The 13,213-nt window shown below is 32.8% G+C and overlaps 2 protein-coding genes across 4 annotated transcripts in view; one reads left to right on the top strand and one right to left on the bottom strand.

Annotated features, from left to right (window-relative positions):
• The window catches only part of PLEK (pleckstrin), a 138,031-nt gene that overhangs the window by 51,752 nt on the left and 73,066 nt on the right, over positions 1 to 13,213 (top strand). The window lies entirely within an intron of this gene.
• Positions 1 to 13,213, bottom strand: part of CNRIP1 (cannabinoid receptor interacting protein 1) — a 32,362-nt gene that overhangs the window by 17,733 nt on the left and 1,416 nt on the right. For both annotated transcript variants that reach the window (XM_081265359.1, XM_081265360.1), the window contains exon 2: positions 11,974 to 12,124. In XM_081265359.1, the coding sequence (XP_081121485.1) occupies positions 11,974 to 12,124 (151 nt within the window). The remainder of the gene's footprint in view (positions 1 to 11,973; positions 12,125 to 13,213) is intronic.

The following is a 13,213-nucleotide window of genomic DNA, read 5'->3' as shown; positions in this document are numbered from 1 at the left end:
TGTAATAGGCTGATTATAAGAAAAATGACAAAAAAAAAAAACCCAGAAGTTTTCTGATCAAGTCAGCAGCTCTAATGTTTAGTTTGAATTTTAATTCTAGTGGTGAGACTTCAATAGCTTCTAACACTATCTAGTACATTTTAAAGTCACCAATATTTAAAGCTTAAACATAAAGCCATATTGTAGACATTATGCTCTTATAGTCAGCACTGAAATCTTGATTATGTCCAGGTAAATCCATTTGATTAAGTATCAAGTGCCTAGATTATTTAAATTTATGTAGTTCATCAAGGGAAATGTAATCAGCATGGGTGCCCAAGAAAAAGTCAAGAATGTCAGAATTAGAACTGCAAGTCAGGAAGACATCAGGATACTCTCTACCCCTGGAGTTACCTTGTGATCCAAGGCACACATAACTTGGTGTGCAGACTAAGTGGATTTCACTATCTGATCTCTGAGACCACTTTCAATTTAACATGGTATGAAATTGTAAACCCACCCTTAAGAATGTGACAGTTATTATTTTTTTTTGAAGACAGATTCTCAAATACTATAATTTAGGATCAGAGAAATATGAGTTAAGCCAGCAAGTCCCAGTTGGATTTCTTTTGGTTGGCATTCTGGGAGGGCTGAAAATGCACCCCCATATCGTAAAGGAGTTGTATATTTTTAAATGAAATGAAATAAGTAGGCTCAGAAAAGCCAGAGAGAAGATCACCCTCAAAAGGTCTCAAATGCACCACTTAAGAATTTTGTTTGTGGCTTTTCCCCATTCCTTAAAGGTACTTCTCAATCCCTTCGGGACTTGGCAGGAGAAAATGCAGTATTATCTGTTGAAAGTGTCAGAAAACACTGACAGAGAAGTTGAAAATTTAGGTAAAGATTCTTGAGCAAATTTTTAAAGTTAGTAGTATTTCCTACATTTTGATTCAATTTGTCTTCAGAGTATCTTCCACATATATACATTTTATAGTTGCAATTATTTTTAAGATTAAAAATTGGGTAATTATAATTATCTGTTGTCCAACTACATATTCAATGTAACAATTTGAATGGTGACATAGGACTTTATCATGATATATCAACATTAGACTACTCACCAGATACTAGATTTATCAATTGTTCCTCACCATAAAAAGTATCAATTTTATGTGTATATCTTAATAGGAATGGAATTATTTGGTCAAAAGAAATGAACTTTTATGGTTGTTACCACCATTTTTTCCTCTGAAATATTATATACATGATTTTACCATATTTTACCATATTACCAGCAATAAATAAAACCTTGTGGGGCTGGGAGGATATCTCAGTGGTAGAGCACTTGCTTAGCATGTACACCCTGGGTTCAAATCTTAGCATGGCAAAATAAATAAATAAATAAGCAAGCAAACAAACCAATAAATAAATAAATAAATAAAATTTAAAAAGGCCTTATTATAATTATGACATCAATGGAAAGTACTTAAAAAAACAGATTTTCTAGTTTTATTTTTACCTTCATTTTTTAGGAATGTTAATTTTATTTCTTGTGAGAGTATGGAAAGTGTTTTTCATGTTTTATTAATATTTCTATTGAATATTGGTATTTTTTTTAAAAATCAGACTTTTAAAGATAGGAAGTATCCTTTTTTCTCATTATTACTTCAATTTTTCATTATATAGAAACATAAATTTCTTGTTTTTCTTTCTATTTAAAATTGAGAACATCATTTTTACATAGTTGATAGCCTATTTTAATAATTTTAGATCTTATATGATTAACACTTTGACTTATGTATTTATACTGTCCATTACTTTATAAAGGATTTGCTATGGGGTTTAGAATTTTACATAAAACTAAAAAATGCAAATAAAAATATTGTTAGATTTGGTTCTGCATATTCAGGTTGGCCACCCACAACAGTCAATTATTGGTGATTTAAAATATTTTACAGTACTATTCATTCATTTTCTTCACAAGATACAAAAGGAAGTCCTGTAATGACTAAATAAGGGAGAGAGGTTGGCCCTCCCTGCCCCCTACTTCTTTCAAGAGGCCAAGAAGTACCTCAAGGAAACCATGAGACTTCAGAAAATAGTTTGAAAAATATTAAGTTAAATCATTCTAATCATTATAGAGGAAATATTTTCTTGAAAACAAGAAAATAAAAGACTTTTCTAGTTCCAATTCTAAATTAACTCCACACGGAACATTAACAAGCACTTAGCCGTGAGTGGTTTTTACACATGGCTACTTCTTAAAGTTTCATAGCACTTGAAAGCTTAATGTCAAAAAGCCACTCCATGAAAATAGCTCTAAACTTGTTTAAGGATGTAATTTTAACATTCTTTTAACTCTATCAATGGTATTTAATAATCCTAGAGGCTAAAAATAGATTTAAAAATTCTGTAGAAATAAATATTTTCCTCACAAAAATATCATATTGACTACATAAAACTTCCAAAAGTCAAAAAATCTTAAACTAAATTGAAAGTTAAAGATATTTTCCCCCAATATTTTTGTTCATGGTCCTGACTTTTGTGGGCAGATTCTGTCAGACTTTCTGCTAACAGTTTAGACCTATGCTATATAAATTGTTTCAGAGCTTAACGTATATAAAAAAAAAAGTTCCTAATTCATTTAGTAAAGCCATTAACCCTACAACTCAAGACTATGAAGTCCTTTGAATTGTTCTTTGCCTATTTCCCTTTCCAATTTATACATTAGCCTTTATAGTGATTTTTGACATTCCATTTTTATCCAATATCAGAAACTAGATTGACAAGATTTTAAAGACAGAAATGATGAGATAGAATTGTTGGGTGAAACTATATAGATATTATAAAATCTGACAAAAATGTTAACAAAAACGATTTGAATTCCTTATAGAGATTATAAGTAGGACAGAAGCCAGAGAAAAGATCACCCTCAAAAGATCTCAAATGCACCACTTAAGAATTTTGTTTGGGGCTTTCTCCCATTCCTTAAAGTTACTTCTCAATCCCTTAGGGACTTGGCAGGAGAAAATGCAGTATTACCTGTTGAAAGTGTCAGAAAACACTGACAGAGAAGTTGAAAATTTAGGTAGAAATTCCCAAAAGTAAAAGAATTGCAGAAAAGATGAAACCCAAAGTCTGCCTGTAACTCTGCCATAATCCCTGGCTAGTTACATGTGTAGGATAGTGGAAGGGGGCTCACTGAAAAAGATAAATCAGCAAAGAGACAAATCCTTGAAAGTAAAAGTTATACTAAATAAGATTTGTGAGTTTACTTTAAAAAAATTAAGTGTATTTCAAAATCTGAGTAGTTGGAGCCTTACTGGCTTGAAGAATCAAAGCAAAGAATCTAGGACTGGCAGAGGAGCTAGAAATTTAGGGAAACCGTAGGGTAATTGAGTTCCAAAAACTCAGTATAAAAATTCAATTCTTTGGCTGATTGCTAAATCCTATGGGCACAAAAAAGGCCCAGGCTAGGAAAGCAGCAAATAGAAGATGAAAAATCTGAGCACAGACAATAGTTGCTGCATAATGCTAGGAAGACAGTTTTGAAGTTCAGAACTATTTACTACTGGTTAGAATATAAAAAGACAGGATGAGCATATTTAATCTGGAAACTATGAAATTTGAAAATTTTGAGGAAAAATATGACACTCAAAAATTTTGGATTTTGAATTTTGGACTTTTTTAAATTTAAAATTTTTCAGATTAAGAATGCTCAATGTCTATGCAAGTATTTCAAGAACTAAACACTGAACTCAGAAATATTTCTAGTCCCAATAATTTTAGATAGGAGACACTCAACCTGAAATCAGAAGAATGAAGTAAATACTATAGTCAATATTATCCACAATGTTTAGTTTTTAGACAAAAATTACTAGACATCTAATGACATAGGAAGGTGCAATCCACATCCAAGAAGAAAGCCAGTCTATAGCAACTTACTGTAAATGGAGCCAGATGTTGGGCTTATCAAAGATTTCAAGCCAGCAGTTATAAATATGCTTAAAGAAATAAAGAAAAACATAGTCTCTGTGAGCAAACAGATGATGAATTTTAAGAAATTAAAATTATAAAATATATAAATAAAATTCTAAAACTGAAAAATATGATAGAAAAAAATTAGAGCACAATATAAACCTGGAAATAGCAGGAGAAAGAATCAGTGAACTTAAAGATACATCAATGAAAATGATCTACTCTTAGGATCCATTAAAAAAATTGAAGAAAACTGAACACAGCCTCAAAGACCTGTGAGATAATACCAAGCTTTCCAACATATGTTTATTTGGAGTCCTGCAAGGAAAGAAGAAACAAAGGATTATTATGAACAACTTTATGCCAATAAATTTTATAGGTAAGGTACAAAGACTCAAGAAATAAAATATGGATAGTCCAGTATTTGGAAAATTGAATTTGTAATTTAAAGTCTTTAAGTTTATACCTTTAGGAGTAGAAAAAAATAGTTCATAACATAATGGTTAGAAATACTCCAAATTTGGTGAAAGCATTTTATAGGTTCAAGAATTTCAATGAGTCACCAAAAGGAAAGATACAAAGAAATATGTTTATCTGCATCATAGCCAATCTATTGAAAGCCAGTCTACAATATATAAAGGGATCATTTCACTGAATATATGTTATGTCTCAATTAAAATATTTCAAAGCAAACAAAAGAAGGAAATAAATATAAAACCAGAAAACAATGAAATAGAAAAATGGGGAATGAAGCATGTGGGAAAAAAGTCAGAATTTTGAAAAGGCCAATAAAACTGACACATTTCTAGTTAGACTTATCAGGAAAAAAAAAGATAGTTTAAAGATCAAGAATGAAAGTGGACTTCGTTAAAGAGCCGAAGACATTAAAGGATGGTGGAAGATTATAAACAATTTTATTCCAATAAATTTGACAATTTAATTGAAATGAATTGCTTTAAAGGCAAATTATAAAACTCAAGAAATAAAATGTGAATGGCCCAATCAATATCAATTTAAACATTGAATTTGTAATTAAAAGTTATCAAATAAAGTAAAATGTATGCCTTCATTGGTGAATTCTATCCAACATAAAGGATAATATCAGTTGTACAGAAACTGTCTCAGACAAGAATAAACACTTTCTAACTCATGCAGTTAGCATTACCCTAATATAACTAAATAAGTACATTATAAGAAAAGAAAGTCATAGACTAATATCTTTCAGTAACATAGATGTAAAAATCCTCAACAATATTAACAAATCAAGGTCAGCCAGACATACAGAAAATATATCATGATCAAGAATCACTTATTAGGGCTGGGGTTATAGCTCAGCAGTAGAGCGCTCACCTCACCCGTGCAAGGCCCTGGATTCGATCCTCAGCACCACAATAAATAAATAAATAAATAAATAAATAAATAAATAAATAAATAAAATAAAGTTTTTTTTAAAATCACTTATTGTGGAAATTCAAGGTTATTTAACATTGAAAAAGCAATGCAATCTAATGTAACAGAAAAAAAGAGGAAAACAGCTAGTGATAATCTCAAAAGACAGAGAAAAACTTCAAAAACATTTCAAAAGAATCATGGCCAAAATGCTCAGTAAACTAGAAATAGAAAGGAACTTCCTTAACCTTATAAAAAGACTGAAAATAAATGATATAGCCAACATCATACTTACTGTTAAAAAACTGAATTCTTGTTCCCTAAAATCAAGGGACAAGAATGACTGGCTACTCTCATCATTTCTATTTACCATCATATTGAAGGTCCTACTCATTGTAATCAGGACATATGTAAAAGGAATACAGATTGGAAAGAAAGGAGAAAAACATTTTTTTTAACAGATGAAATATAGTACATGTACAAACTCCTAGGGATTCTATAAAAGAATTATGAGTATTAATAAATGAGACTAGCAAAATCTCAGTTTTCAAGATCAATAAAAACCAGTTTTATTTCCACATATTAGAAATAAAATAATTCCACTTAAAATAGCATAAAAATATGAATTGTTTAATGATAAATTTAACAAAGTATATATGAAATCTAGATAGGGAATATTGTAACATATTGCAGAGTTTTTTTGTTTTGTTTTTTTTTTGGGGAGTGAGTACCGGGGATGGAACTCAGGGGCACTCAACTACTAAGCAACATTTCCAGCCCAATTTTGTATTTTTATTTAGAGACAGGATCTCACTGAATTGCTTAGCATCTCTTTTTTGTTGAGGCTGGCTTTGAACTCACAATCTTCCTGCCTCAGCCTCCCGAGCCACTGGGATTACAGGCGTGAGCCACCGCATCCAACTTGCAGAGATGATTTAAAAACAGAAAATTAACGAAGATTTAAATAGAGATATTATGCTCCTGAGTTAGAAAGCTTAAGATGTCAAATCTCCCCAAATTGACTTTTGTTTGTTTGTTTGTTCAAGGGTCTTGGTTCTTGCTATTTTGTTCACATTGACCTCAAACTCCTGGACTTGGGCAATCTTCCTGCCTTAGCCTCACAGTAGCTGATACCACAAGCAAGCCACAGTGCCCAGCACTTATAATTTAACATAAACTTAATATCTCAATTTTTGGAGAAATTCACAAGTTCATTCTAAAATCTATATAACAATTCACAGGGATTACAGCAGCCTCAAACAAACAAACCTCTGAATACAAATCTGTAGTTCTGATGTAAAGACTACAATACAGATCATAAAACAAAATTGTGTTGGCTCTTCCAGGTCTTTTGAATTTCCAAATTTAAAATATTGGCATATCTTAAGTATATAAATCAACTAGAATCCTCATATATTACATAGTTAAATATACACTTATCCTGTGACTAAGCAGTTCTCTCTTAGATACTACTAACTCAAGAGGAATGAAAACGTGTTTATACTAAGACTCAAATTCATTGCAGATTTTTTCATACCAAAAACTGATAACAACCCAGATATCCATTTATGAGTAAGGGTATAAATGTATTACAATGTGATTTGTATTGTTCAGTGATAGAAGGAACCGTTACTGATACTTTCAACATAGATGAATCTAAAGAACATTATACTAGGGCTGGGGTTGTAGCTCAGTGGTAGAGTGCTTGCCTAGCATGGACAAAGCACTGGGTTCGATCCTCAGCACCACATAAATGTAAAATAAAGATATTGTGTCTAGCTAAAACCTAAGAATAAATATTTTTTAAAAAAGAACATTATACTAAATGAAATAATTTAGATACAGCATCATGCTTCTATTCAAATAATAATGGCGAATAGTTAAAAGTAACACATTGAGATAGAAAGCTCAGGTAGAGCTATAGAGGGGATTGAATACCAATGATCATGAAGGAATTTTCAGGGTGGTAGAAATGTTCTGTATCTGTATTGGGGTGATGATCACACAGTAGGAACTTTTTGTTAAAGCATGCATAAAGTGTACACTTAAAGTTGGTGCATTTTACATATGTAAATCATATCTCAAAGTTGATTTTAAAATTATTAGGGCAGAGGGGTTGGAGGGAAAGGGAGGGGGCTTGGGTTAAAATGATGCTGGAATGTGATGGTCATTATTATCCAAATTACATATATGAAGACATGAATTGGTGTGAATATACTTTGTATACAACTAGAGATATGAAAAATTGTGCTCTATATGTGTAATAAGAACTGTAACATTCCACTGTCATATATAAATGAAAATAAATTAAAAAAAACTTTCAATGAATTCCTATAGACAATAGGATAAATCAAATTAGGAAGAAGGTCTTACATATTAGTTTGTTTAGTGTTGCTATAGCAGGATACCTGTTAGTAAGTACTTTACAAAGAAAAGAGGCTGGGGTTGGAGTCACTTGCCCGTAACTACAGCTACTCAGGAGGATCCCACATTTGAGGCCAGCCTGGGCTACTTAGCAAGATTCTGTCCCCCTCCCAAATCCCCCCCCCAAAAAAAAGAGCTGGGAATATAGCTCAGTGGAAGAGCACTCCTGGGTTCAATCCCTAGTATTGAGTAGGTAATAAAAGATGTTTATTTAGCTCCCAGTTTTGGAGTCTGGAAGTCTAAGTTCAGGCAGCTCCATCTGTTCAACCTTTGGTAGAAAGGGAAATGACCATGTATAGAAGGGGCCAAGCACTTGGGGTGGCCTTGCTTTATAACAACCCATTCTTGAGACCAGCATTAATTCCTTCCAAGGTGGTGCCCTCATGACCTAACTACCTGGCCCTAAGTCTCATCTTTTACAGGTTTTACCACCTCAACACTGGCACAATGGGGATCAAGATTCTAGCATATGCACCTTTGGAGGACACACTCAAACCATATCCCAACTGCCACATCCTATAATATCTAACCCTTACTTGTTCCTCTGTACTTCCAGTCATGTTAGGTCCAGACATGTTGGGCTTTTCTCCTCCATTAGAACATAGCCTGATCTCTCCCAGCTCTTGACTATTGCAGCCTCTCTTTCCTGGAATGCTCCCTCTTCACCCTACACTTATTCATCCTTATTTCCTTTCTCAAGAAAGTCATCTCCCAAGTCTTAAACTAGGGTAAGATTTCCCCATATGCCATATGCTCTATTACTTTGTATGGTTTTTTTTAATAATGAATAGTTATTATATTTGACAATATAGTTTAATATAACATTTGACAGTATAAAGTTATATTCTCCTTTGTTTCAGAAGCTTGTAGAGTTAGGGATGTTTATTTTGTTCACTACTCTTCCCCCTAGTGTCTAATATAGGAAATATTTGCTGATCAAACAAGCAAATAAAAAATAATTAATATTCTAAAAATCTTAAATGTAATCTGAGCAAATCAAATAGAGCAATATACTAAAATATTATTTTAGGAATTAAAGAGTGGTTTAGTATTTTAAAAGGTATTATTATATAACTCATTGATTAATATATCAAAGGAGATAAAGTATCTAGATATGGAAAAAGGAATTGGATGAAATTCAGTATACCTCCTAATAAAAACAAAACAAAAAATCACTCCTTTTAGTGAACACGAAAAAGTTTGTTTTACACAGTAAATATCTGAAACTAAAATGGTACCTAACAATGAAATCCTGCAGACAAGGATACCCCTTGACACAATTGATTGTCAACATTATTTTAGAGTCATTAGATAATGCAATAGGAGAAGGAAAAATAATCAGAAAATGACAGTCATATGCAGATTCTGACTTTCTATCTAAAAATCCAAGATATTTCACTGTAAATTTTTAGTAAGAAAGTTCAGCAAGGTGATCAGTTATAAAATACATAAACACAAATTATAAAAATGGTGTATTTAAAACAATACAGTACCAGGGCTTAGTGGTAGAGCACTTGCCTGGCATGTGTGAGGCCCTGGATTTGATCCTCAGCACCACATATAAATAAATAAAATAAAAGATCCATTTACAACTAAAAAATATATTTAAAAAAAAACAATACAGTATTGGCACGAGAATTGGTATAAGAGTAAATGGAATAGATTAGAAGTGTAGAAATATACTAAATTTGCCATTTAAAAATTAGTTTGAAATGATGATTAGAGAAGAATGGATTGCTGAAATAATTGTTTTAGGACATCGATAAGTGTATTCAATTAGGAATGTATGAGTAGAAACAATATTTAGATCTAATGAATCTGAAATTTAATATATGAGACTATAAGAGTTCAATGAAAATATACAAATGCATTGTGTATATATGTACACATTATTAATGCTAGAGTTAGAGAACAATTTTCAAGCTGAATGGATCCTAACTACAAACACCACAAAGGTAAAGGCTAATATTTTGGAATACATGAAAATTTAAATTGATATTGTAAGCAAAGTTATGCAAAATGATAAATGAGCACACTCAAGATTCCACAAAAGATATGACTATAATTTTTAAAGATTTTTTAAAATCAGTAAGCACACAGGTATAAAATGAGTAAAAGCTATGAACATATTATCCACAAGAAAGTACAAACTGTAAATGAACATGTCATTATTTCAAATTAATAGTAACTGAAGAAACAAAAATTAGAATATACTGCCTTTCAGATGAAAAAGTTCAAAAAATTTTTAAAAATTTTTATTCCTTGTGCATATGGAGATGGGCAATTAAATGCAGATGATTGGAATGTAAGGTGTCTAACTTTCCTAGAGATCAGTACTATAAGATGCCTCAGCATGCAAATTCCTTCTAGAAATCTATCCCAAGAAAACATTAGGCAATTTTTGCAGAAGTGAGTGTAGCTTTAAATGTAGCTTTCTTAATAATACTTAATAATTAGCAATAAGTGACTGAGAATAATTTGGTACATTCATATGAGTGTCCAGATAGACTTCAAATTTATGTTTCATATTTACATCTATTTTTTGTTTAGTTGCCATCTAAAGATGTACATTAATAGAAAAAAGTACACATATATAATGATACCCAGTACATACATATACACTCAAAGACATAGCAGAAACAACTAAGTATGAACAGTCACAAAAATGTTAAGTTATCTCTTGAAGGAATTATATATTTCTTCCATTTTTGTACTTTTTCCTCTGTTGAAGAATCTCTAATGAAAAATAGAATTCTTTCCAAAAATAATTCAAATATAGGATGCAAAGGGATGGGCTGCCAGATTATTTCCTTATGTTGCCATTGTGGCTATTTCAAGTATATTGGGCACAAGGAAACCTGAATGTTTCAAAGGACTGGATGAATTAGCTCTTATTTAGATCAACATTTCTCAAAGCACATTTCACAGACTCTCCTCATCAGGATGGATCCGCTGGTAGGCAAGTTGAAAGTTCAGTTCTTTTGGCCCTACCTCAGCTCTTCTGAACTAAAAATCACCAGAGGTGGGACCTAGAACTGGCATTCTAATTAAACACCAAAAGAGATTCTTATGTACACATATATTTGTGAACCTCTGTGACAACCCCCTATAAAGCAAGAAAGGAGACAATTCAAGGTCATTCTTGCAATGGGAAAAGGCTGCCCAGGATTTATAGCTACAGTTTAGGTGAATTTTCCTTTACCTGTGTTTTGGCAAGCTTACTTCCTCCCCTATTGTGTTTGCACATATAGGTAACTATTTCTCAACTCTATCCTTTTACCAATTTGATATTTTTACTTGGCTATAAATTTGTATATGATATATAGATGGCTCTCTGTATCTATGGGTTCTGCATCCATGGATTCAACCAACCTTGAATTGAAAACACTCAGAAAAAAAAATTGTGCCTATACTGAACATGAATAGACTTTTTCTTGTTCTACTGTATTATTTAGGGAATAATGATAACAACTTACACAGCATTTACATTGTATTGGGTATCATAATCTAAAGATCATTTAAAGTATACAGGAGAATATACATAGGTTATATGCAAATACTAAATCCTTTATATAAGGGATTTGAGCATTTACAGATTTTGGTGTTTGAAGGGAGTTCTGGAATCAATCCCCTGTGGGTACAGAGGGATGACCTATTATTATCCAGTAGGACTAGATAACTGAGAGGTTTACTATTTTCCATGGAAGTCACTTTGGAAGGCCTCTTCCATTTAGATTAGATTTAAATAGCAAAATGTCATTGAAATCAACTTTTATGGGCTACTTGGAATAGGAATATTCTCAATGAGCTACTCATAAAGGCTGAGTTGAACTCTTTCAAGATTGCTTATCCTTAGTTACACATTAAAGTTATCTGTGGAGCTATTAGAAACCTAACTATATCCAGTCCCATCCCAAACCCCAGGGTCAATTATCTAAACCAGTCCTGATACAGTATGTAATAGGAAAAATAGCAATGTAGGTACTTTCTCTTCCAGTACCACCTACTTGGTGTTTATAGGGTCAATCTATTATGCAAAACAGCAATTACCTAGTTCTAACAGATCCATGAAGGAAACTCAACCTAATTTCCACAGTAATTGGCTTCAATACACCTTTTCTTACAGAGATAGTGATTGCTTTCTTTTCTATACTTCCCATATGCCCTGAAACCACATCCTCCACACTCCCAACCAGGCCTTACCGGCATGGTGATCTGGATAGGTTGCCGTTCTCCACTCTTGGTTGGGGCCACACCTTCTGTGTCATATGTGCCCGTATAAACAATTCTGTCTCCATCAGGTTCTTTAGCCTTCAGCTCCAGTGGGACAAGCACACCACCAATGGAAATGTTCCTGCAATGAACTTGAGTTGACCATATATAGTAGGAATTAGGTTAGGTACCCTGTCTTGGTCTAGACCAAAACCCTGAGCAGGAAACCTGCAGAGTTTGCCTAAGGGAGAAATATTGATATGATAGAAAATTCTGATTGGGTACAGTGGCATGTGCCTATAATTCTAGCCACTCAAGAAAGCAAGAGACTCAGCCTGGGCAACATCATGAGACTCCCATCTCAAACAAAATAAAATAAAACAACCAAGAAACTTATGAAAGTTCAGGAGGCTTGAGTTCTCCAACTAGTCAATCATGTGATCATAGACTAACTACTCTCTGGGCTAACCTCAGTATTCTCATCCAGATACACATAAAGGCTGAGTTGAACTGTATCAAGGATTGCTTATCCTTAGTTTCACATTAAAGTTATCTGTGGAGCTATTAGAAACCTAACTATATCCAGTCCCATCCCAAACCCCAGAGATAGGGTTTAATTGGTTTGGGATATAGTTTGGTATATGTAAATTTATTTTAAAGTTTTCAAGGTGATCTTTATGTGCAGGTCAGATCAAGGACTAGTTGAGCTAACTCTGTAATTATTTTTTCTTTCTTTCAAACATGGGTCCTGTTTGAGGCATTTTTTCTCAAGCCTGCTATACCACCAGAAATTCTCACTGTCACTATTCTGGTGTGTTAGGATCATTGTTCTCAAAGACAAGTCCCTGGACCAGCAGTATCCACATCTACTGTGGACATATTAGGACATACACTCTTATCTTAGGTACCACCCAAGACAGCAAGCCAGAGACATCAGAGTGGGCCCCAGCCATCTGTTCCAACAAGCTCTCCTGGTGATTCTGATGTACACTCACCTTTGAGTTAGAACCACTGGATGAAAAATCCTTGATAAAATTAAAATGTAAGTTAAAAAAACAATTGCCATTAACAAATAGTTTTAGGTTTGCTTTAAATCTAGAGAACAATCCTGAAAAAAAATGGAATATTGAATAGATAAGTTAGGAAAAGAGGTTTCCAGGAAAGGGAAAGGAAAAGTCTGGATTATATCCAGATGCAGGGAACACTGGGAAATGAATGTATGGAGTTGTGT

This window comes from Spermophilus citellus, assembly GCF_964194105.1.
Source record: "Spermophilus citellus genome assembly, chromosome: 13".
Classification (NCBI taxonomy): domain Eukaryota; kingdom Metazoa; phylum Chordata; class Mammalia; order Rodentia; family Sciuridae; genus Spermophilus; species Spermophilus citellus.
This window is presented reverse-complemented; position numbering and strand designations above follow the sequence as displayed.